We start from the raw sequence: 26,874 nt of genomic DNA on the forward strand, positions 1-26,874 counted from the left end.
CCTATGACAACACCCCGAAAATTCGAAAACATTTTGGTTCAGTTACTCGATTACTAGTAATTAATTGAATCCATGACAACAACTATTTTGTATCTGTGGATAACTGGATACAATGTTTGAATTATTTTGCAATGTTACACTTATGTGATGCAATTCGAGTTTGTAGCTTTTTTGCCGTTGTCGTGGTAACCATGCGTAGACGCCCCACGTCTAAGAATGTTTATCGGTTTGTGACATTTTATCAATTTACCCGCTGAGAAAAAAAGGCGCCGAACGAGGACATTTGAGGTCATGCCGATGTGAATAGTCTATAACTGGTTGTTAGTCAATTACACACTTAAATTACGTTCATGGTTATATAAAAAAATAATTTATTGTATGTTTCAGAAAGAAAACATACTTCCTGAGTATTTGTATTATGTTAGAGACGGAGTTTAAAATACATTGTTAAGTAAACGATGTAAATGGTGTGTTTCTTTGAGAATGTATAAGTGTAAAAATAAATTATACGACTTACATGTTACAGAGGCTAAACACAGAAAAACATGTACCTTTGAATACACTGGGTAAATTGATACTGATTTGTAAGTGGGCCGATTCATGAGGCGGAGAGAGGGTCATTAATGCAATGATTCTGAGAGAGTTGCCCACTATCTTTACAATTCCGAGTAATGGCCTGATAAATATATATGTTTTTAAATAAAATAAACTATTAACAATTTGGAATTGAAAATACTGAAATGGTATAATAGTAAAAATAGGTCATTCCACTTGATTTGATTCGGAAAACGCGTGGTTCACATACCAACGTGATTATTTGTCTCCCAGTAGAAGCTACATCAATTTGTTTTGGCTCTGATGGACGTAATTAATCATAAATCAACTATATACCCAGAATATTCTTGTGTAAAATTTGAATTATAACATAGTGACATTGATAAGCGACCATATCCCATTTTCTCGGAGCCGCGTTTATTTTTTGTTTATGTAATACTAATAACTAGGAATCACCGGGACACTGACCATCCACTTACTAGTAGTTCAAATAGTAATGGCGGATATTATTATCATTATCACTTCCGCCCGCCTTGAATATTGTTGAATTAAATTTCTTTGGCTAAATTCGACTGAAAGAAAGTGTCCAATAAGTCTCTTCTGTTAACTGCCAACATTGTACTTGAAGTTTGCGAACACATTACACAAAGTATAATTTTTTTATTCGACTGACTCTGAGTTAATAACATGGCGTGTCTTTTTATATTGTAGCCATGACTACCCCGTGATTGGCACATATTCCATTTCACATCCTCTGCATTGCGTCGCGTGCTCGAATTCCGTGTAAATACATAATGTTATAGTATATTACATGTCTTGTTCGTGTCGTATAGGCCTCGTATCGAGCACGGTCAGTCGCCGCGGACGACAATCGTCCATTATTGATGATTTCTGTTCTATTAAAAATTATCCATGATGATCCACATGCTAGACGACCGTAATCGCCATGTGGCTGTTAATCCTCACTATCAGTGTCATCTGCCTGTAAATCATCATCGGGATTGCGACTCCTTGAGGAATGAAGATTCCCTCCGTTTGGTGACTGACAACATTCCTCTGCATCATTTTCTCGCGCCATAAGCTTGCTGAATTGCACAGCGCCACCATTGTCTAAAAGAAGAAATGAGCCAATAGTTAATACATTGTTAAAGACAATGTTTTTTTACAGTATACATATGAATAAAATTGTTAAACCTTGTTCGGATGGGTAGTCACTAAAACAATAACAAACGTATATTTCTTGTTAAAAATAGCGCTATATATGCCAGTGTTCAGTGTCTTTATAACGTCATGGTAGAGATCGATTAATAAAATTCCATGCTTTATTGTTGCGAATGAAGAATTTACAAACAAAATCTAATTCATTCCGTCCCTCGCCTAAATTTCAAATGAGTGAACTCTTTATACCAACGCAGGGTCATCACCTGCCAGGAGTAAGACCAGTAGTAACAGAAACACTATTCATATTATTAAGTTGATATCAGTGTAACAACAAAACAGAGATTACAATTTATTGAAAACTTCACGATTGAAAAGAACATGACGACGACAGAGGGCGCTCAACATCAGCGTTTTGTGTTCGAGCCGTGTAAATATTCAGAATGTGTGATCTAGTCCACGTTTTTTTGACTAATCGGCGTTACAAACGCCACGCCAGTGTTTCTCATTTACACACGTTCTTCAATGTCGTTGTCTGTCTGTGTAATAGCGCCTAGTAAAAACATGTCTTAAGTCATTCTTACCTTTATTTTCAGAATATTTCTTTCTGTTGAAAAGTAAGGGCAACTTGCCTAACACTTGTTGACCGAGCTTCTTTAAACAAAATTTTTCTGAAATATAAAAAATGATATACGATTATAAGCTATATATAGGTAATATAAAAGTCAGACCCATCTAACCGTACATCATTTCAAAATGGCACGTCTACTATCGAATATGGTTTTCGTTCGGCATTAATTATGTAGCAAGCTTTCTAACAGGTGTCTTCCTAAAATACTACTCATCAAAACAATAAAAGACGCGGCGTGAACATTATTATTCTATTCCGACTACACAATCATCGACGATAGAGGTCGTTTGTCATTGGAAATGTGCCATATTATTCAAACATTGCCAAAAAATCGCCTTATTTTACCCGATGGTCTGGTATGACTAACAAAGTTAGGTAGGAATGAAATGAATCAAGTTTAATTCAGAACAGAAATGAACAATTACTACACAGTTGACTTCGCCGACGCAATGAGAAATTTCCAATCACACGTAGTTAGAACTACGTTAAATTAATGCGTACAGAATTGGATCACTTTATCCCAGCTGCCCCGACTGTTTTCTCTATTTTGCAGTAGCAAAGCAGAAGAAAACAGACAGAAGCAGTTGGGGTAGGGATCGATTTCAAAAAACGTTCACAAATCGAAAGTTTACTTCTCGCGAGATTTTCTTCGAATAAATAATTATGAAAGTTGCACAATCCTTTGTATTACGTAATATACAACAAATATTGATATTTACGTGACGTGGATGTGTCCTTTTCGACGACTTCACACGTTGCATCTGACGATTCAGGACAACTTAAAGTGTTCATGAACAGACTAGCCTCGTCACTTTCCAGGCCGCCATTGAGGACCGTCACTGCAATAGCGTACGTAGTTCCAGGACGGAGATTATCAAATTGGTACTGGCGTGCAGAACCAGGGAGCGTAAACGTAGATACGGAACCTGTGCCGTATTCTTCATATGACACTCTGTATGGCGTCACCCCATCATCGGCTCTATTCCATTTTGTTCTCAAGGTTGTAGCAGTGACGTCAACACATTTCAGATTTCGGACCATTTCCGGCTTCATACCACCTGCAAATTTTTTTTTTTTTTCAATAGTTTCTTCAACGTGTACCTGCTTTTCTCCACTGGAATTTTTCTCTGTATTCATTTCAACTATGTCTGGCAATTCTCCGCCATCTTGATACTTGTGTAGAAATGTTTGTTGGTTTGTGCTATTATCGTCGTTGTATGGCTGATTGAATTCAATCTTCGTGTCATGCGCAGACGGTACAGGTGAATCTCGCATATTCTCTAGATCATGATCTGTTCCAAGTGCTGGTGCACCGGACTCAACGTGTATCTGGTTGAATTCACTGCGATTTGTGCGTGTCTCTATTCCGTCCCTGTTTAACCCTTCCTTGTCATCTCGATACTCATGGTTGTCACTCGTTGGCTCAACAGATTCGATACTATCCCCACTCTGTATACTGCTCGATGAATCAGAGTGTTGTAACTCATCGTTCGTACGATCTCCGCTGCGTCTGCTGCTAAAAGAATCCGTGTCCGAAGAATCGATATTTGGGTTCTCTTGTTCAGCGTTAGGATTTAACACTTTTGCTACATGTTCATGGTCCAAAACGAGAGCTTCGCGGAATTCGACGAAAGCTTTCTGGCTGTGTGGAAGTTCCTCTATCAGCCTCTTCGCTCCGTCTTGCGGAGTTCTTTCACTCCGGATGAGTTCGGCTACGTAGCTAGTTATTATTCCTTTTTGTTGCAACGTGTTTACTACACGGTTAAGAAAAGTTAAGTTTTCCTGCAGAAAGACAAGCTTATTTCTAATACATGGAGGTCCATCGCCTTTTGTGCTTTGCTCCCATATTTCGACTAGCTCTACATATTTACTGTATTTCGCTGACACCCGGGATGGTTTCTGCTTCAAGTTCACAGTCACTAGTTTCTTAACAGCTTGTACTTTATCTTTGATATGAATCAAGTTCGGATTGTGCGATATCTTGTACGATTCCTCCTCGGTTATGACGTCATCTTGTACAAGTATATCCAAACAGTGCCACTGAAAATCACCTGCGATAAAATGATAATCACCGTGAGAAACTGGGTATCACTTTTTCCATGGATAACATAAATTATGTTGATTATAAATGCAATAGTGACACTTTTCTGTTTTAACGCGTGATGACATGGAGTCAAAACATTGCATATCAGGTACTTTTGGTGTCTGTATAAAAAATGCATTATTCGTGGAATTCATCCTAATATTTAGCCGATTTTTTTTTTCTCAAAATACATACAGAATAAGTGCCGGATGCCCCAGATGAACAGTCATGTGATATATTTCACACATTCAATATTTGTGCGAAGTCTTCGCATACAAACGGATGTACACACTCGCATGTACCCGTATGTACAGTCTTACCCGTATGCACACATATGAGTAGGATTCAGCGTTAACTTCCGGGTTTTATTACCCATGGGTAAGGGCGGAGCTTATTATTCTAATTTGACTGATTATTCAACTATGGCAGCCGTCAATCGTCATTGTACAGAGAAAGTAAACTTAATTCTCGTTTATGTGCTCATCCTGTAATCTAAACTGTTTTAAGGTAAAACCATGGATGGTAACATGGCCACCTTCCATGGTAACACAAACAGTTCATTTCTGGTGACGAGGCAACTAATGGGAATCCAAATTAAAGTAAAAGCCTTAGTTTTGTTACCTGTGTCAAAAATTTGTGATGAGAAATCAGAGTGTATTTTTATAAGAAAATGTAACAAGATATTCACTTAGGATTTATAGCCTACTTGACAAAGACATTTACATAACAAACACACTTTACTTTCTGTATAAATAAAACTAATTATGGCAGTGATGTCACGGCTCAACATCCACTGACGTCATAGCAATAGGCGAGGCTCAGACAAAAGCCGGTAAATTTGAAAATGGGTCAAAATGCAAGAATAACTTCACGTGAGAGTGCTTCTATCAAGCTGTATTTCTCCTGGTAGGCGAAATATCAATTATCATATTAAGCCACATCTTGTCCATTATACAAGGAAATGTGAAACGTGTAATCCCGGTTTTTAAAGGAAACATCAATCTAATCAACATACTTGGAGAGAATCCTATATTTTTCCCGTGGTCGATAAGTTGTTGTACATTGATTAACTTGCGAACAATTTTGCGTAACTTCTTCCCCTCTTTGCAACCGTCGATATTTCTAACGTCTGGTTCATCGATTTTCCCCGACCTGTGTAACAGTCTGCCGTAAAACGTTTCCAAGGTGACTGGATTGTCCACCGATAGCTCGTGTACGTGACTAATACTGCTACGTAAATGTTCAGGTATTACTTTAATGTCGCTGTAGTCAAAACAAACTGCATAAAATACGCCGTGCCCCGCAATTCTCGCTTGCTCCAATCGCAGAATCAAAGCACCAAACATGTTATCGGTGGAATACAAGCGGTTGTCTTCTTTCTTTATTTGCACGTTCTCACCCCACTGCTTGATCAGTTTTTTGGAACAAATAAAAACTATCCGGTCAGCTTGGTATATGTTTTCTAATTTGTTGTCAAGTTCGTTTCCATCGACAGCGCTGAAATCAGAGATTATTCGAACTAAAGTTGTTGGTCGTAAGTGGTAATCGAGGAATTTCCGAAGCTGGTCGGCAACATTAGATTGCTGTGGGCTGTCATTTAAGGTTATTAAGAGAACGTGTCCGGGCCAACATGTTGAACACTGTGATTGGCCTCCAAGCATTCCATCATGCAGTCCGTACTTCACATATGCTGTGGAAAAAAAGAAAGACACGTATGTTAAGACAGTACATTACTAAATATTTATACGGAATAACCAAAAATTCAAACATTTATCAGAGCATAAACAATACGTCAAAATGTACACGTGAGTACAGCCCAGGGTGTACTTATCTACCAGAAAGATAACTTGTGGATCAGAGGTGGATATTATTTGCAAAGTGGCCGATTTAGGTATTTCACGTAAAATATGTGAGGAATTAATAAAAGTGAAAACTAGAGGAAGTGGAAATAAATACTTACGGTCTTCCACTTCACCTTCAAGTATTTCTTTCATCTTTTTAGTTTCCATAGTTCCTGGAAAAAAAAAGAACAGCATCTTGCGTTATCTTTGTTCCGACAACGCGCTATCAACGGCTACCGCATATAAAACTATATTTGTAGGACCTACGCTCCGTCATGCCATCCTAAGTTTGAGCATATAAATTGGTTGGCACGCTGCCAGTTTGTGTTCAAGAGAAAAAAAATAGGGTTCTAGATACAGGATGTCTATTTGCGGAAATTCACGTCTTATGAAATATGACCACGTGACAACATTGCACATTTCCTCGACGTTGAATTTATATGACTCGTATGTATTGTCGAGGTTGCGCTAGTTGACAAATCTGCGTGGACCAGTAGAATTGAGGTGAAGCTGCAAAATGGCGCGGATAGTCACCATGACAGGAGATGTTTCAACCCACTCACACCCTCAATATATATATACATTTGACAATTTATATTAGTCATCTTTGGAAAGTCGTATATGGGACTTCCAATAAAACTACTAATACTCCATAGAAAAAAATCTTAACGCAAAACACTTAGACTTAATAACTTTTTCCGAGGATCCTACGAAGTTTCGCAGCCACATTAAATTTCGCAGTTGTCACAAAATAAACGATAATTATAGAGAATCCCCGTGAGCAGACATATTGTACTTCCTTTGCATTTCTCTCACGTACACTATCTAGTAAATATAAACATGTCCGATAGAATCAATATCACAAACACAATTAGTTTTATTTTGTGACACACATGTTTTTACCTCCCTCTTCTGGAAATGGAATCGCCATATTTTGAGTAATACCGGGTTAAATCAAATTCCAGTTAACGCGACCGGAACGACTATAACACTAAATGCAGAGTTAGTGTGACTGCGATATATGTTTTTAGTGTTTGACATATGTCACATTGCCATGTTAAAATTTTAATTAATAGTTTTATCTCTTGTTTTTAGTTTTTGACATGTGACACATTTCCAAACTCAAGATTAATATGCTCCCCTTTGTTTTACATGTGACATAATATTTTACCCCTTGTTTTCACGAGGTTCATGAGTGTTTGACATGAGGCACATTTCAAGTTCAAATGTTAATAGATGTATTTTTTGTTTTCACTGTTTGACATGCGATCCATTCCAAAATGCAAGCTATAATATTTTACCCCTTGTTTTCAGTGTCTAACATGAGGCACATTCAAAGTTCAAAGTTCAAATGTTAATAGATGTATTTTTTGTTTTCACTGTTGTGACATGTAACCCATTCCAAAATGCAAGCTGTAATATTTTACCCCTTGTTTTCAGTGTCTGACATGAGGCACATTTCAAGTTCAAATGTTAATAGATGTATTTTTTTGTTTTCACTGTTGTGACATGTAACCCATTCCAAAATGCAAGCTGTAATATTTTACCCCTTGTTTTCAGTGTCTGACATGAGGCACATTTCAAGTTCAAATGTTAATAGATGTATTTTTTGTTTTCACTGCTAGACATGTGACCTATGACAAAATGCAAGCTGTAATATTTTACCCCTTGTTTTCAGTGTCTAACATGAGGCACATTTAAAGTACAAATGTTAATAGATGTATTTTTTGTTTTCACTGCTAGACATGTGACCTATGACAAAATGCAAGCTGTAATATTTTACTCCTTGTTTTCAGTGTCTGACATGAGGCACATTTCAAGTTCAAATGTTAATAGATGTATTTTTTGTTTTCACTGCTAGACATGTGACTCATTCCAAAATGCAAGCTGTAATATTTTACCCCTTGTTTTCAGTGTCTGACATGAGGCACATTCAAAGTTCAAATGTTAATAGATATATTTTTTGTTTTCACTGCTAGACATGTGACCTATGACAAAATGCAAGCTGTAATATTTTACCCCTTGTTTTCAGTGTCTGACATGAGGCACATTTCAAGTTCAAATGTTAATTGATGTATTTTTTGTTTTCACTGTTGTGACATGTAACCCATTCCAAAATGCAAGCTGTAATATTTTACCCCTTGTTTTCAGTGTCTGACATGAGTCACATTTCAAGTTCAAATGTTATAGATGTATTTTTTTGTTTTCACTGTTTGACATGCGATCCATTCCAAAATGCAAGCTGTAATATTTTACCCCTTGTTTTCACTGTCTGACATGAGGCACATTTCAAGTTCAAATGTTAATAGATGTATTTTTTGTTTTCACTGTTTGACATGCGATCCATTCCAAAATGCAAGCTGTAATATTTTACCCCTTATTTTCAGTGTCTGACATGTGGCACATTTCAAGTTCAAATGTTAATAGATGTATTTTTTGTTTTTACTGTTTGACATGTGATCCATTCCAAAATGCAAGCTGTAATATTTCACCCCTTGTTTTCAGTGTCTGACATGAGGCACATTTCAAGTTCAAATGTTAATAGATGTATTTTTTGTTTTCACTGTTTGACATGCGATCCATTCCAAAATGCAAGCTGTAATATTTTACCCCTTGTTTTCAGTGTCTGACATGTGGCACATTTCAAGTTCAAATGTTAATAGATGTATTTTTTGTTTTTACTGTTTGACATGTGATCCATTCCAAAATGCAAGCTGTAATATTTCACCCCTTGTTTTCAGTGTCTGACATGAGGCACATTTCAAGTTCAAATGTTAATAGATGTATTTTTTGTTTTCACTGTTTGACATGCGATCCATTCCAAAATGCAAGCTGTAATATTTTACCCCTTGTTTTCACTGTCTGACATGAGGCACATTTCAAGTTCAAATGTTAATAGATGTATTTTTTGTTTTCACTGTTTGACATGCCATCCATTCCAAAATGCAAGCTGTAATATTTTACCCCTTGTTTTCAGTGTCTAACATGAGGCACATTCAAAGTTCAAAGTTCAAATGTTAATAGATGTATTTTTTGTTTTCACTGTTGTGACATGTAACCCATTCCAAAATGCAAGCTGTAATATTTTACCCCTTGTTTTCAGTGTCTGACATGAGGCACATTTCAAGTTCAAATGTTAATAGATGTATTTTTTTGTTTTCACTGTTGTGACATGTAACCCATTCCAAAATGCAAGCTGTAATATTTTACCCCTTGTTTTCAGTGTCTGACATGAGGCACATTTCAAGTTCAAATGTTAATAGATGTATTTTTTGTTTTCACTGCTAGACATGTGACCTATGACAAAATGCAAGCTGTAATATTTTACCCCTTGTTTTCAGTGTCTAACATGAGGCACATTCAAAGTACAAATGTTAATAGATGTATTTTTTGTTTTCACTGCTAGACATGTGACCTATGACAAAATGCAAGCTGTAATATTTTACCCCTTGTTTTCAGTGTCTGACATGAGGCACATTTCAAGTTCAAATGTTAATAGATGTATTTTTTGTTTTCACTGCTAGACATGTGACTCATTCCAAAATGCAAGCTGTAATATTTTACCCCTTGTTTTCAGTGTCTGACATGAGGCACATTCAAAGTTCAAATGTTAATAGATATATTTTTTGTTTTCACTGCTAGACATGTGACCTATGACAAAATGCAAGCTGTAATATTTTACCCCTTGTTTTCAGTGTCTGACATGAGGCACATTTCAAGGTCAAATGTTAATAGATGTATTTTTTGTTTTCACTGTTGTGACATGTAACCCATTCCAAAATGCAAGCTGTAATATTTTACCCCTTGTTAGTCCCCGTTCGGACGCAGTCCGAAAACAGGGACTCATGTTTTGCCCTGTGTGCGTCCGTGCGTCCGTGCGTCCGTGCGTCCGTGATCACCTGTATCTTGAACATGCATGGACCGATTAAGTTCAAACTTCACTCATACATCACACCTTATATGGGACATATGCACATGCATTTTTTTCATGATCCGATTAACGATAGCCGAATAGCGGCCATTTTAAGGCCGAAAATGCATCAAAATCGCACATTTTCACCATTCCGGACCCGGATCTCAGTTATGCATGGACGGATTTTGTTCAAATTTGGTACATACATTAAACATAATAGGACCTTGATGCACGTCATTTTTTTTTTGGATCGGGTTCGAAATGGCCGACTGGCGGCCATTTTGTTTTAAAGAATTCAGTTCTGGATCCGTATCCGAGACATGTCTGGATTGATCAAGTTCAAACTTCACACACACAAGGTACATCATGTCACAAATATGTATGTGCATTTGTTTCATGATCTCATTAACGATAGCCGAATAGCGGCCATTTTAAGGCCGAAAATGCATCAAAATCGCACATTTTCACCATTCCGGACCCGGATCTCAGTTATGCATGGACGGATTTTGTTCAAATTTGGTACATACATTAAACATAATAGGACCTTGATGCACGTCATTTTTTTTTTTGGATCGGGTTCGAAATGGCCGACTGGCGGCCATTTTGTTTTAAAGAATTCAGTTCTGGATCCGTATCTGAGACATGCTTGGATTGATCGAGTTCAAACTTCACACACACAAGGTACATCATGTCACAAATATGTATGTGCATTTGTTTCATGATCTCATTAACGATAGCCAAATGGCGGTCGCTTTAAGGCCGAAAATGCATTGAAATCGCACATTTTCACCATTCCGGACCCGGATTTCAGTTATGCATGGACGGATTTCATTCAAATTTGGTACATACATTAAACATAATAGGACCTTGATGCACGTCATTTTTTTTTCGGATCAAGTTCGAAATAGCCGACTGGCGGCCATTTTGTTTTAAAGAATTCAGTTCTGGATCCGTATCCGAGACATGTCTGGATTGATCAAGTTCAAACTTCACACACACAAGGTACATCATGTCACAAATATGTATGTGCATTTGTTTCATGATCTCATTAACGATAGCCAAATGGGGGCCGCTTTAAGGCCGAAAATGCATTGAAATCGCACATTTTCACCATTCCGGACCCGTATCTCAGTTATGCATGGATGGATTTTGTTCAAATTTGGTACATACATTAAACATAATAGGACCTTGATGCACGTCTTTTTTTTTTCCGGATCAAATTCGAAATGGCCGACTGGCGGCCATTTTGTTAAAGAATTCAGTTCTGGATCCGTATCCAAGACATGTCTGGATTGATCAAGTTCAAACTTCACACACACATGGTACATCATGTCACAAATAGATATGTGCATTTGTTTCATGATCTCATTAACGATAGCCAAATGGGGGCCGCTTTAAGGCCGAAAATGCATTGAAATCGCACATTTTCACCATTCCGGACCCGTATCTCAGTTATGCATGGATGGATTTTGTTCAAATTTGGTACATACATTAAACATAATAGGACCTTGATGCACGTCTTTTTTTTTTCCGGATCAAATTCGAAATGGCCGACTGGCGGCCATTTTGTTAGAGAATTCAGTTCTGGATCCGTATCCAAGACATGTCTGGATTGATCAAGTTCAAACTTCACACACACATGGTACATCATGTCACAAATAGATATGTGCATTTGTTTCATGATCTGCTTAACAATAGCGGAATGATGGCCATTTTAAGGCCGAAAATGCATCAAAATCACATATTTTCACAATTCCAGAACCGGATCTCAGTCATGCATGGATGGATTTTGTTCAGATTTAGCACAATGTGTTGTACATATGCAGGTGCATTTCGGTCATGATCTGCTTTGAATGTATATGTCACTCAAATATGAACGGAACGGGGACGTGTCATTGACAATGACTTGTTTTCAGTGTCTGACATGAGGCACATTTCAAGTTCAAATGTTAATAGATGTATTTTTTGTTTTCACTGTTTGACATGCGATCCATTCCAAAATGCAAGCTGTAATATTTTACCCTTTGTTTTCACTGTCTGACATGAGGCACATTTAAAGTTCAAATGTTAATAGATGTATTTTTTGTTTTCACTGTTTGACATGCGATCCATTCCAAAATGCAAGCTGTAATATTTTACCCCTTGTTTTCAGTGTCTGACATGTGGCACATTTCAAGTTCAAATGTTAATAGATGTATTTTTTGTTTTTACTGTTTGACATGTGATCCATTCCAAAATGCAAGCTGTAATATTTCACCCCTTGTTTTCAGTGTCTGACATGAGGCACATTTCAAGTTCAAATGTTAATAGATGTATTTTTTGTTTTCACTGTTTGACATGCGATCCATTCCAAAATGCAAGCTGTAATATTTTACCCCTTGTTTTCACTGTCTGACATGAGGCACATTTCAAGTTCAAATGTTAATAGATGTATTTTTTGTTTTCACTGTTTGACATGCGATCCATTCCAAAATGCAAGCTGTAATATTTTACCCCTTGTTTTCAGTGTCTGACATGAGGCACATTTCAAGTTCAAATGTTAATAGATGTATTTTTTGTTTTCACTGTTTGACATGTGACCCATTCCAAAATGCAAGCTGTAATATTTTACCCCTTGTTTTCAGTGTCTGACATGAGACACATTTCAAGTTCAAATGTTAATAGATGTATTTTTTGTTTTCACTGTTTGACATGTGACCCATTCCAAAATTCAAGCTGTAATATTTTACCCTTTGTTTTTCAGTGTTTGACATGAGGAACATTCCCAAACGCAAGTTTAGTTTTTTATTACTTGATTTAACTTTTGGGCATGTTACACATTACTAAACGCAAGTTTTAATATTTTATCCCCTGTGCTCAGTGTTTCACATGTGACACATTCCTCAAGTTCAAATTCTAAAAGTGTCTCTTATTTTCAGTGTTTGACGTGTAACGCATTCCCAAGTTCAAATTTAAATTACCCTTTGTTTCCAGCGTTGAATTCTAAGTTCTACATACATGCAAGCGTCACATTCATGTCAATAGGTATATTATACACTCTAGAAAGATGAGATTTATTTGTTCAGGATGTTGGTGTTGTATATGTGTTTTGTTGCTTCTCTCCATCACATGTGTGTGGTTTGTTTTGTTTTATATAAATATAGTTTCCTATATATTTTCCGATGATTTTTTTTTGTAAATTCACCTCACCCGCGAATATTTTTAATGACCATCTTCTAAACATGAAGAACTCGACATAACATTTTGCGGTTCAATACAGCAACCGAATGTATTTAAGTTTTACTGACCACTCGAACCGATCGAGTACCGGGTCTGAAATCACGACACTATGGCTTTTTGCGATGTCATACAGGATATTTGCATAACAAAAGACTTCCCATTGTGAGGGTTTGGCAAAAACTGACCTCTGTGTGACATTTGCGGATTCAAGGCCGTCTGCAGATCTACGTAGAACGCAGAGTAGAACGTTTCCTCATACGTTAATCGCCGCCGGTTTCTCCGCGTCTAATTTTAGTGGTAGAGATTGTCATAACTGTCACATTTTCATATATTTTAATCCGCTCAAAATATGCTGAGCCACAACTGTTTTACCAGATGAATGCACATACGTCATGTAATTATATATTCGTCATGATGATAACAGCATACAAACACATTAAGACGGAAACTTAAAAAAAAAAGTATTTTCAAGCTGTTGGGATGCTGCTTGATTATCCTAGCATAAGTACCCTAATTATGTGCCTGTTTGTGTTTATATGGTAGTACATTTCACAAGTTTATGTTACATGGGTAGGTAGCCAGGTAAGTAGGTGGGCAGGCAGTTGGGTAGGTAGGTGGCAAGCTAGCTAAGCACTGTTAAACTCGCTCGCAATTTGCAATTTCTGCACAAAAACTCTGTTTGTACAATTATCATTGAAGAAAAAATAGAAATAGAACTCATTACACCGTTGATTGTCATGTGATGTTAAGGAAACAACTAGGGTACAGATATTTCCGTACTTCCCCCTTTGTTAGCCTGAGTCACTGGTAACAATATCTGTTGTTACATAATAACGAAATGCCTCAGAGTCAAACCCCACTTATGAAATCACATTCTCTATATAAGCAATACTTGAATATATCATTACAATATCTGTATATTTCATGTTTTGAATTCATGTCACATTCGGTCAGTTGTTTGTCTGTGATGTTACTGACTAAGAGTGTGCCAACTATAATAAACAAGGAAGTAAGTAAGTAAGTGAGTTTCTTACCAGCTATCGTTGAACTCATTTTTTCCAGATTCTCAGTACCCTACACTTTTATCACAATGTTGTTAAAAATCTTTAAACCCGCAGCCGCATACGCAATAAATATTTCCATAGTTCTACTCATGATCAGTTGAGTGAAAAAGACGCAAAATCACTGACTTCGCCTGACAATAGGTTACTTCCAAGGGAGGCTTTACGCAGTACACGGAAGTTCCCCTACAGGGAATTTACCGACTTGTCCCCCAATCCAAAACCGACGAACAATAACAATACGTGAATACAGTATGACGTCACTGTTCCTTTTTAGTTCTGTATTGCATAGCCATGTTATACAAGACGAGATGCCGTATTGTTCGAGTTACGGACATCGAGTTACGAACATCGAGTTACGAAAACATTGAGTTACAGAAATGACTACGCCCACTTTTGCGAAACCACCCCCAAATTGTAACTCTAAGTATTAGTTGACAGAATTTCGAGTTACGGGCAACCTGTTATTTTGTTTTTGTTGGACGTCCACATTTAGTAACTCGAACTTTAATTAATTAACAGTTAACCTAACTTCGAGTTGCGGGCAACATAGAATTTTTTTTTCGTTCAACGTTGTATATTTCCCGTAATTCAAAGTTTGATTAACAAAAATAAAAATATATGTTGCCCGTAACTCGAAATTCTGTTAATTGTCAATGGGACATCAAGTTACAATTTGGGCGTGGTTTCTGAAATATGGGCGTGGTCATGTTTGTAACTCGGTGTTTTTGTAACTCGATGTCCGTAACTCGAACAATCTGATTCAGCATCTCTAACAAGACACGTATAAGGTGTTTACTGTGAGATGTATGCAAATCAGTGGACACACAATTACAAATGCTCGCTACATTTGAACTATATGTTACTTCTGGAAGTGACTAGTCAACAAATGAAGCTTGTTTTAATGGACATCCTACAATAACGGATAACACTGAACGACCACTACGGTTAACGACTTGTGAATTACAGTGTAGCGGTGCAATACATTTGCCGTGTTATGTAGTACAACGCATCGTAAATGAACCTGGTATCCATACCAAACTATTAAATTTGTCCAGTCATCTGACTTTCCGAGTCTGTTGAGAGCAGGTTTGACTGGCACATTAATTTGATTGACGCGTTGTTTATTTGTTTGTTACTCGAATCATGTACTAGTATCATATGTTGAAATGTCAAAAAATTATAGAGGTCATTGAACAATCAAATATGTCAGCAACTAGGACCAAAGTGAAATACCATCGTGTCTCTGCATTCTTCGTGAATTTTGTAACTTGCCATGATCACGTTAAAGATCAATGTGATTAAAATAGAAACCTAGTTTGGGCCTTTTTTAACTTGTATTTATTTATTTATTATTTATTTGTAGTATACATTTTTTTCACTATATTTCATTATTTAATTTATTATTTATTTGCTGGCAGTTTTGGTAATTGCGAAAGCCCACAAGGATCTGACCCAATGCCTATATGAATCCCGTTCAAATCTCGTATAAGCTACAGCCAATCACAGCTAGCCTTTTATATTGTCCGAAGGTGTACTCATTGGAGAAAATAATTAACACGCAAATATAATGTACAAGAAACAAATCGTGTTGCGTGGCGTGGGTTTCATTTTGAAGACAATCATCTCGATCAAAGGTTGGCCAGGGGAAATGCCCGGAAAAAGTGGATAGATACTCGGTTAAATTTTTCAATTGCCTTTGAAGGCAAAAAAAATCATATTGTCGTCATGTACCATCTAAATATATAGTTGATTGCCGATGCCTTGTCCGGCAGGAATTGTTTGGGGGAAATAAGTTGGTCTGCTACCTTTGGCGCAATGTTTGATAGAGCACAAAAATATAACTGCAAATTTTAAATTTCTTCGGCATAAAAAATGTATTTGTCAATGAGTGCAACTATCGCGTACTTTATTTGTATTAACATTTAGATTGACTGGAGTATTATTACTGTCACTCACACACTGTTCGCGCACTTTTTGCAGTTTGGCTAGACCTCATGTTCTCATCGGTATTGGTGCTAATTTTTTTCTGCCATGTAGATACACTTTTTTTGTTGACCTTTGATAATTCTCACTACTTTTCAGTGGGAATTTGGATTCTCGTCATTAAACTGTTTTATTCCAAAATTGCACACCACCACCTCGTCGAAAAATATCATTTATTGGCGAAGATGACATCAAGTGTAGTTGAGCTGCAAGAAAGTGTCAGTTTCTCGCTCTAGTGTCATTTTACAATTGTTGTCATTACATTGAATATTTTTTTCATTTCCAACAAATGTGTACATTTCCTAATGCATCTTCGTCAGTCAAGGTTCGTTTATTCATCAGTATTTGACAATAGTTAAAAAAAATACCGAATCACAGTTACGTGACAAAAAAAAACATATAAAAAACAAAATAGTTGAAATAAATAGTAAAAGTAAAATTAATATATAAAATAAAATAAAATTGACGCCGTATAATACATGAGATTTTAATCAGATTGGTTAAAGTGTGATAGGTATTTTTGATGGTTAAAACCTTTCACTTAGGTAACCGGGATTCGGTCGTTTCCACGCTAGGCTGACAAAAGACACACACAAGCTTCGTTCATGTTCCCAAAACGATTCTCTGCCAAGTCCCTGGTTTTTCACCCGAGACAGCATTAAATCCATCTTTATTTCTTTTCACCCCTTAACCAATTACAATCAGTATAAGAGACTCCAAGGCCTTGCCTTCCAACAAACAACCAATCACATGAAAGTTTTACACATCATAATCAATTAATTGCTCGTCAAGCTGTCTAGAGAAAACATTTCTATACATTGTCAACACTAACTAATATTGATGGGGTAATAATCTCGCACCAACATTCCACCAAGATACTACCTTTTTTAAACTCGCAAACAACATTGGTTTAGAATTACAGCTACTGTCTTGTATCTTAAAAACTGCAGAGTCATAAGATGTTTTTGGTTGATTTCGACCAGCTCGCCATCTGGTCTTGTCATTAACCTTTATCAGTATATGTCATGACAACCACTGTCAAACTGACTGAAATATAAATCATGATAAAAGATAAAACCTGTGATTACTTTCAACAATTTGCTGAACTCATTTAACACTTTTACGCCAGTTTTTCAAAAATTGTTTCAGCTTGCTACGATAGAGTTTAGAACTACATTGCTAGCTATAGCAAAGAATTTTGGCACAGTTTTACTCAAAAGACGATTTTTACATTGCTCATGAATATTAATTTATGCATATAAAACAATTTTTTTTCAGGCCACTCCTCCCTCGAGCATGCCTTAACATTACCACTGCTGGTCTCGTGGGTCTTCGTTCTACATTTAATTCTCCGTTACTTCCTCGTTGAAATTGCTGAAACAATGTGTCTTGTGTGTGTGTTATACCTGTTCTGATCGGAGCAAGATTTATTTGTTGTTGAAATATTAGGGATCAATGTTTCATACTCGTGTACTCAAGTGTTTACATTTCTGCTATAATCGGCAACTAGTCGTCTAATTCACATTCAACAGTAATACTAATTAGACACGTCCAGCGGCATGTCGACAGAATTGTTGGTTACGAGAGCAGCAGACAATGTCACAGATCAGTAAATAAAAATAATAGCTTAAATTGCCAATTTTAAAATACGCCTGTTAACCTTTTTGAACTTCCGTCTCAGTAAGTAATGTTGAATGTGGTCAAGAGGCAGACTAATTATCATTCATTGGTCCTCACTCGGGTCTTTGTCTTAAAATGCCGACATCCTTTAAAAAATGCTTGACCATTACCGGTACAATACAATCACGTATAATACCACCCGTCTCGTTCAATGATTTGATTAAATATTGTCACTCGTGTGTGCAAACAAAATGTATTTAAACGTGAATGCGCTGGTCCGTAATATTTGACCAACTCGCATCGTGCTGTGTATTGCATTATCAATTAAGCGTCAGTGATCTGATTTTACTTAATTATCCCATTTTACAGAAAATACTTCTCACTCAAACATTAAGTTGTTATTGATGTACTCACACATTTCAAATCATCTGATTGTTACTACATCACGGCACACAGTAGACTTATTGTCGACTGTATCGATACGGTGAGGAGAGTTCTTGTGGTATAAATTAATTCAGCTGGATAATGTAATCAAAATGTTTATGTTGTTGCCAGGTTTCCCAGATGTGTGTGTCATTTGAGTGTTTTGTGGATGTAGAACGAAACGCGACTCGTTTAAATAGACATTGCCAATGTCATAGAGTGCAAGTGAATTAAAATAACCCACCACCACCACCACCAACACCAACCAACAAACCACCCACTCTCCAAGTGACAATACAACTAAATTAAAAGATAAGTACCAAATGTAAAAACGTGGTACCACTGCACACGAGTTTTTATACAACAACTAAGGCTGTCTGAATACACACACTATCTTGCTAATTTCAATCATGCTAGGTGGTCTGGTGGATTTGAGACGTATATTTATATTGGTCGTCTTAAAGGCCCAATTCACTTGCCCCGGGCAAGTGTGAATTGGAGGTGTGGCTATTCTAATGCATGGTGTTAATCACTTGCGTAGCCTATGATGCATCCTGTTTCAGCGGTCCAACATCACATGACTTTGATTGACAGTAGTAATTATTCAAGATTGGTCGCGCATCCCTTTCCCCGGTTCATGTTCTTTACTTTTATCCGCCAAAATCTCAGCTCGTACACAATTAATTGTCATAAATATTACACACAGTCACTGCTGTGATATTCATAGTCACATGCATCCACTTTGGCACGACATAATCGACCTGTAAGTTCGAGAAAACACGTTTTTACCGGAGCTTGGCTGGAGCTGTTTACTACAGCATGACAAGCAAGGAAATGATCCCTATTGTTTAGGAGCGTATTTATAGTATACCTGGGCCTTTAAGTGCTCTTTATAATCCAAGCACGTAATAGTGAATAGCAGGTCAAAAGTTTCACAGTCTAACAATAACGTGTATCACGCAGGGTAATCATGATATAATTGTCTTCAATTCAAACTTCGTGTAGAGTTGGTGGAACATCGGGTATCGCAAGCAGAAACAGGTTTACTCCGTCAATAGCCGGAAGATATAGAAAGCATAATTAAAGCATAATTATTGTTAACATTGTTAACGGAGATTCCGTGACATAATCCTCAGACAAATAAATAAATAAATTAAGTTCCAATAGTCTTAGATAACTTTTTAATGTCATTGTGTACGATGAAGTAAACTTCAAAGTTACATAAATTATCAATTTAAGAACAGAACATAAAAAATACCCATTAACACGTACACTATCATGGCAGAACTGATTCTTACGCGAGCTGCCGTTTTAGGATTAACGAGTAGTCACATAACACTTACCATCAACATGCCCAGTTATGAATATCTGATATCTCGTTCACATATACTAGTGTACATTTCGCACAAAATTGGTGCCATTAACAAATGATGGACGCATGCTCGGTTTGGTTAGTAAGTGTAGAAAATAGTATATTTATGTATAATTAATGTTTAAAAATTGTAATTTAATAAATACTTTCACATAATATATTTTCAATAGTCTGTAAACATTGCAATAAATGTAATATAATGAGAAATGTAAATACCCGTGTAAATTGTATCTACGCCCAGTGTTATAATAAGTACTGATGCAACTGGTGGTCACGTGATTGTAAAACTCCAAATATATATTATATATATATATAGTAAATATATGTCATAAAGCCTTCAAATCACTGAAAGTAAAATGGATATTTGACTACTCAAAATGCTTCATGATGCTAATAATTACTCAGTGTTCATTGTTTAAAACGTTTATTGCACATCTTCATGGACGGAACTTAACTGACAAATTGAGGTAATTATAAACTTGCTTAATAAATCCACGAATAATAGTGCAGTGTGGGATATTTTAGATGGTTTAACTGTGCATTATATTGTCCACTTCTTTTTTGAAAGCTTTCTATTTACCGGGCAAATGTGTCTTCAGTTTACCCAAGAGACCTTTTGCTGTAAAAAAAAATATCAGACAATGATAGAGTGTAAAGGTTACTCTCGTACAGATAATAGTATGGCGGCACAGAAACAGAGTAGGCCGGTTCAAAGGTTATAGCATATACATTTGAAATACGCTTTAAAATTCAATTATTAGGTACAATTGCGAACAGGAGATTGCAGAAAAATCAATACACAGCATTTTACACACGGTGCAAATTTTAGTATATGTATATATATATAATATATACCGAACGGACATTTTCAATAAGACTTCATCAACTCACCTTTCTCTGTATTCATGTACATTAGGCCCGTCGTCTCGCATTCCCTGTCCATGGTCAATACAGCTATTTTGAATACATACGTTGTACCAGGTTGCAAACCTGTGACGTCATAGCTGTCAAGTGATTTGTCATCGAGACGGATCTGTTTGTAAGAGTATGAAGACTCGCCTGTATGCGGGGCATAGTACAAGACGTAACCAATACAGCTGTCCTTACGTGAGCGGTCGGAATGTTGTTGGTCACGACTCCACTGTATTTTTATACTGGTTGAGGTAGCGGACAGAAAGCCGATATTTGTAACTTGTTGCTCTTCTAAAACAAACAAAAAAATAACATACAATTTTATCATATCTCTATGTTGAATTTTATGAGGTATCAAGTGTTTGGCAATTTAGAAAATGTTTCAACATCGTCGGCTTTATTATTTGTTTCCACATTGGATTATCGAATAAATAAAAAATAGGCATCAAATTTATCGATAATAACTCAAATTACGATAAGTACGTTTAGGAAATATAATTTGTATTTTGATGCATATTTTGATTCGATAAATACTAGAAACATACAACATTTTTGTTCAATCAACGATCTAGAAAGGTATATACTTAAAATGAACAGTAATCGTTCCGACCTCTCACGCCTTTGTGTCGATATTGCCAAGCATACTGTATGTGTACTCACCCATGTCTGTCGACGATTGCCGACTACTATCCGAATCAGATTCGTCACTCTCCTCTTCATCAAGTAACTCCGCTAAATGTTTGTGATCACGCTGTAGTACTTCACGGAATGCAACAACAGCTACCATGCTTTTCGGCAGTTCGTCTAGTAGCCTTCGTGCTTTGTCGTATGTGTTCGGTAATGTTCGGATAGTTTCGGCCACGTAAGAGCTAATAACATTCTGTTCTTGTAACGAATTCAATACATATGGCTCCAAGAATCTCAGCTCTCCGATAAACTTGACTCTGTTTTTCACGATGCGTTGAAATTCATTGGCATTTATGCTTGTTAACCATAAATGTACAAGTTGTGTATAATGACTTTCCGGGCCACATTTGTTTGTGATCATATGAAAAAGTTCTTCAAGCCTATCAGTCACGAGTCCATGCTGAAGTTTGACTGTTTGTGCTTCTTCCCGCGTCAAAATTCGATGTTGTAAAAATAAATCCAATAGTTTACCTTCAAAGTCAGCTGCAATAGTATAAACACGAAAATATTACATTGAATTGAATTAAAGAAGACTCGACTCGTTAGAGTTCTAAGTTATACTTACAATTCTAGTGCTTTTGTTCTGTAATTCTGTAATATTTTTGTCCCACCAAAAACAGCTAAACCTCTGTGAAGCACTACTCGTTAAGTATGATTGCACAGTTATATGACACAATTATATGTTACAGTCTTCAGAAAAGGGATTCAAATGTGAAGGTCAAGTGTCATACATTAGACAGGGAGGGCAATGTTTGTTTATGTCAAACTATGTCATAACTTGGCAACCAAACAACGTATCTCACACATTGTTTGTGATCGTTTATTCTGAAGAGGAATTCCTGTTTTGCACTTGCATTTCCTCAAACAATTGTAAATTAGGCCGCCAATGGGCACTCTCAATACTCGTCACGTGATTCTATGGCTACTTACTGTATGTACTGTACTTGTTTTCCATACAAGTATGAGTAATTACATATCCAGCTAATATTTGGCATAGTTCAAAGTTTCCTACATGTTTTAACGGTGCAAGGAATGTCCAAAACGTTTGTATATAAATGTTATAAGCCAATTGTTGAGTCTTCGTATTTTGGGAATTAATTTAATAATAATAAGGTCCTTAATGCTCGAATGCAGACATTTCCATTTTAAAATCTCACTTAATTAATGATTTAATTATCTGATAAGCGGAAGGTTAATTCGTGACAATTCTCTTATCCTAAAAAACTATACTAGTATATTATAAACATCTACAATAATTATTTTGTTTCGACGTGTACGTGTTTCTCATATATAGACACAGGATGCATACGAAATGGGTAATCATGGGTAATTATGATGAATTGTCGAATCATTGTGTTCCTCCCTTGTCAACTCCAATGTAGCATGCTAATGAAGATGATGATATCGATGAAAGACTGATGATGTTGATATAGCGCCACTTACTTGGTGAGAATCCAATTTGTTCACCATGTTGTATTTGTTCTCTCAATACTTTCACATACTGTAAATGCTTACAAAACTTCTTTCTCTCAGGTGAACCTGAGATATCCCAAGCATTTGGAAGTTTTACCTGCCCTTTCTTGTGGCATAACCTACGGCAAATGTTCTCAAGTGATGCAGGTTTTCCACACGACAACTCGTAGTGTTTGACTTGTTTTTTCAGTATGTATTCTGGCAATATGTTTTTGATACCCCACTCAAAGAAGGCCGCATACATTCTATCATGACCCGGAACTCGATTTTCTTCTAATCGCTGAATCACTATGTCGAGAATGGGATCTTTTGAACTAGGAAGTCCCCCTTCCATGCTCACTCTCTCGTTCCATGTCCGTTCAAATTTCTTTGATCCAATGAAAATTATTCGATCGGCTTGAATGATATTAGAAATATGGCGCGACAAATCAGCATCGTCCTCACAGTCCAATACATCAACCTTGCTGATAGTTTCTGGCTTTATAAAGTGGTGTAGAACATTTTCAAATGCTGACAGTACCTTCGCTTCTTCTGGCGTGTCAGGCAGAAAAAATAGAAGTAAATGCTGAATGGAGCAACCAAAAGACCCCTTACAGCACTTCAACGTAACTTTTTGAAATGTTACATAAGCTGTGAACACAAACATAGTGAAACATACTTTTACTTCCATGTGATCTGATTTCTATTTGTGTCTGTAGGTGATGTTATTAGGGAAAAACAATGGCCTCAAATTAAGAAAGAACTGAAAACAACAAAGACAGTAATATGAAATTCTACATTATAATCCTTAAACTACAAATACACGTGATGTCATATGTAAGTCTGAGCGTACTAAAATCATAACTTACGTGGGTCGTCGTCTTTGTCACTTGATCCATCTTGATCCGTAAGATTCTTACTCCATTCCTGTACCTCCGGGTAAGCCGCGTCTGTCAACGACAATGTTAAACAAGAGCACAAATTACCTTTATTAAATTACTGTCATTCCTATGTACAACAACATGACATTAATTTGACTTATAGGCGCCTAGTGGTAATGTATAACGGACAATACTAGCAGTTTGTGTGCAGCCACTCTGAAGTATCGACCTAATGTTTAAACCAAAAACAACTACATTTGTATTCTGCGTGGCCTCTATTTTGAGCAGTGTATTGACGTAAGCTTCTAAATTTAGACTAAAAGTGTTTACTGTATAATCTGGCATGAGGAAATAGTGTGGGCTAGAACGCGACGAATATTTAAACTGTTTCCTTGTACAACATATTAACAAAGTTAGCCCATTGTTATACGTTGACCACGCAGTCAACCTTTACCCAGAGCACCCTGCTTTAGCTGTTTTAAATTTGTCGAAGCGCATCCAAGGATAAATGATAAAAGTCATATGTTTGAAGATATGAATATAGTCTGTCATCTAAAATGTTTATTATTATATTAGAGATGCAGTATGGACGAGAATATGTAATTTTAAATAGTTGTGATCGATTACTGCATTGAGATATGATTCATGACATGAAAACATTCTTTTAGCATACCACTGGATTAGTTTGACTAATCAATTGCATTCTCTAATACGCATGTGTACTTCGTTTTTAGTACGTACAATAACAACCACTGCACATGCGTATAGTACTTTTGATTTTTCATTTTAACGAATAATGGTGCATGTCCTGCAAACGAAATTTTTTTGTTATGATAAATCATATTCTGATTTAGTTTACAGTATGCAGTATCGAACAATATATGTTTCCGTCTATATTGCATATTTGCCACTTATGCAAATCGAACCATTTCATATGCATAAACACTACACAATGATGTTATTCGCGGGTCATTGTATGTATCATTCGTGGTGATACAATTACTCACTCATGATTCCCTTAAAATACACACTTCGTGAACTACATCCACATGCCATATGGCAAACAATAAAAACAATGAATCCAGTCTAAATATCCAGTCGAAGTCAGTACTAGTACCGGGTAAAATATGTTGTATTTATAGTAAGTTTCATTGTTTCGCAATAATTGTACAGACTCGAATACATGTTTGGACGAGAACATTTTGGCGTATCTGATGAATATTTTGTTAAGCTCTCCAGCGTGTGATGATATTAGTTTTATATGAGGCTAATACATAATGATTCCCCTTGAACGTTACTCCTTGATCAGCGTATATATAAGAATGAGGCTACGTCCAAAAATATGCTCTGTAGTTCGACGCTTACACAATCTCCAAATGTATTTTTTTCTGGTTATCCAGACCGTGAAGTGACATTTTGCTTAAATTGATGTCGCTGTTGAGTGTTAGACAAATACAGAAGAAACAATTTTCAAAGTATGATTTTCTGATTCTAATCAGCATACAAGAAATTTAAAAGCATTAAAAACTATTTTAACTACTAATTCTGCTGAGCCTCGCGGTTCATTTGCCCTGATCTACTGATGAAAAGACGGCTATAGGAACGCTATGGGCCTGATAACTACCGTTACAGTATTATGTACGTTCACGATATAACTACCATTGAAAGATCGCCACCTGCTCCTTTTGTGATCTCAATACTTTAAGGTCAAGGTGACAGTATTTATGAGTATAAAGACTTAGCTGTGGCTAAACTGACTTTTGAAATGAATATTGAAAAAATCTAGCGTCGGTGGGCATCTCCTCTGAGTTGTGAGTGCTACCTGGTTCAGTACATTGACTATGCATCTACAAACTGATAAGCAAATACTGTCCGCCATTGAAAGTTAGAACCCATGTTAGAACAATAGTACCCGGAAAAAAGTAGTAATACCAATGTTTACTTTACAATGACACCGATCATTTTGCCACCTCAAGTAATAACAACTGATACTGCAACACTGATTTTACTAACTTACCGTCTGACATCGTTGATATTTGCACGGTGGTCACTTCTTCCAACTTGTTCGTTTCGGACCTCCACTCATTTCGATAGCGCTGTCACTGAAATGTGGGAGGTACTTTGTTTTCTAACTATGCAGAGGCTGTAACAAGCCTTTGTATTGCGGAAGTTAGATATAAATGTGACAAAAAATACCCGGAACTAAAGTGTATAATCACTCGTTATTGCCATGGTCAGTGCACGCACAATTACTTATTTCCAAGTTTGAGAGTTTCGCAAAACTTTGAAAACAGTGTCGATTTGTTAAATTATCTAAATCATAGTCAAATGCTGCAAAATTACAATAACGGACCCTGTGCTTTTCCGCGTACGTAGCCCCTGAAGTTAAGGGGTAAGTGCGTTTTACTGGGAATTACGCGTATAAAAATAGAATAGGTGTACTTGTTGTTTTGCTTGGTGAGTTTTATTGTTTCTGGTGAGTGGTGGAAGTTTCTGTCACATAGACGAACTGACCTATGCATCCGGGTAACTTGCATAACCGCGCAAGATGGGATCTCGGTGGTCCAGGCTCGCCGAATCGTATGGATAGCTAGTTTGTTGGACAGTTAACTGCAATTACACCATTCAGGAGTACTATAATGCAACATGGCGTCATCAATATAGCGTGAGTGAGAAGCTAGAGGTTACTGAGGTGTGCTATTAGACCGTGCCTTTATTTGTTATTCGTCAAAGTTTGGAAATGTTACTGGCTTTTGCCCAAACGTAGACGCCAACATTGTCCCTCTAACCATTCAACATATTATCTGTCTGGTACAAACTTCTTTATTCGCACTTCGCCCTTTCGTAAATCAGATTAATGTAATTCACCAAAATTTGACTGTCGTCAAAATCAATGGTCTAACTTCATTAACCAGATACATCATGAGGAATTTCTTAAACCACATTTTTTCCCCATTTTAATTTTCTGTCATATTAACAAATTTATCTGTTCAATAAATGCCTTCAACTACCTCTCTTCGCAAATGAAACTATTTTATACAATATATAATATAATATAATACAAAATTATATATCAATAA

The 26,874-nt window shown here is 36.6% G+C and overlaps 2 protein-coding genes across 2 annotated transcripts; both read right to left on the reverse strand.

Annotated features, from left to right (window-relative positions):
* Nucleotides 1-347: 347 nt before the first annotated feature.
* LOC144360026 (uncharacterized) lies at nt 348-14,690 on the reverse strand. Its single transcript, XM_078012944.2, has 6 exons — nt 14,435-14,690; nt 6,388-6,441; nt 5,443-6,117; nt 3,064-4,395; nt 2,298-2,384; nt 348-1,665 (listed from the first exon to the last, which is right to left on the reverse strand). Exons 1-6 carry the CDS (start codon nt 14,451-14,453, stop codon nt 1,511-1,513), a joined length of 2,322 nt encoding a protein of 773 aa, XP_077869070.2. The 5' UTR covers nt 14,454-14,690; the 3' UTR covers nt 348-1,510.
* Nucleotides 14,691-20,269: 5,579 nt separating this feature from the next.
* On the reverse strand, nt 20,270-25,908 carry LOC144360022 (uncharacterized). The gene is made up of 6 exons (XM_078012940.2): nt 25,812-25,908; nt 23,783-23,863; nt 22,905-23,564; nt 21,435-21,944; nt 20,754-21,065; nt 20,270-20,481 (listed from the first exon to the last, which is right to left on the reverse strand). The coding sequence occupies exons 1-6, from the start codon at nt 25,819-25,821 to the stop codon at nt 20,435-20,437; spliced, it is 1,620 nt and encodes a 539-aa protein (XP_077869066.1). The 5' UTR covers nt 25,822-25,908; the 3' UTR covers nt 20,270-20,434.
* Between the last annotated feature and the right edge of the window lie 966 nt (nt 25,909-26,874).

Source organism: Saccoglossus kowalevskii, chromosome 3, assembly GCF_978046115.1.
Source record: "Saccoglossus kowalevskii chromosome 3, keSacKowa6.1, whole genome shotgun sequence".
Taxonomy (NCBI): Eukaryota; Metazoa; Hemichordata; class Enteropneusta; family Harrimaniidae; genus Saccoglossus; species Saccoglossus kowalevskii.

Excerpts from the sequence above, each read along its gene's own strand:
- LOC144360026 (XM_078012944.2), bottom strand. Across the intron at positions 4,396-5,442 it reads AAATATAGGATTCTCTCCAA|GTGATTTTCAGTGGCACTGT; the intron begins GTATGTTGATTA and ends ATTTTATCGCAG. Across the intron at positions 1,666-2,297 it reads GAAATATTCTGAAAATAAAG|ACAATGGTGGCGCTGTGCAA; the intron begins GTAAGAATGACT and ends TTCTTCTTTTAG.
- LOC144360022 (XM_078012940.2), bottom strand. Across the intron at positions 21,945-22,904 it reads ACAAATTGGATTCTCACCAA|CTGACTTTGAAGGTAAACTA; the intron begins GTAAGTGGCGCT and ends ATACTATTGCAG. Across the intron at positions 21,066-21,434 it reads GCAATCGTCGACAGACATGG|AAGAGCAACAAGTTACAAAT; the intron begins GTGAGTACACAT and ends TGTTTGTTTTAG.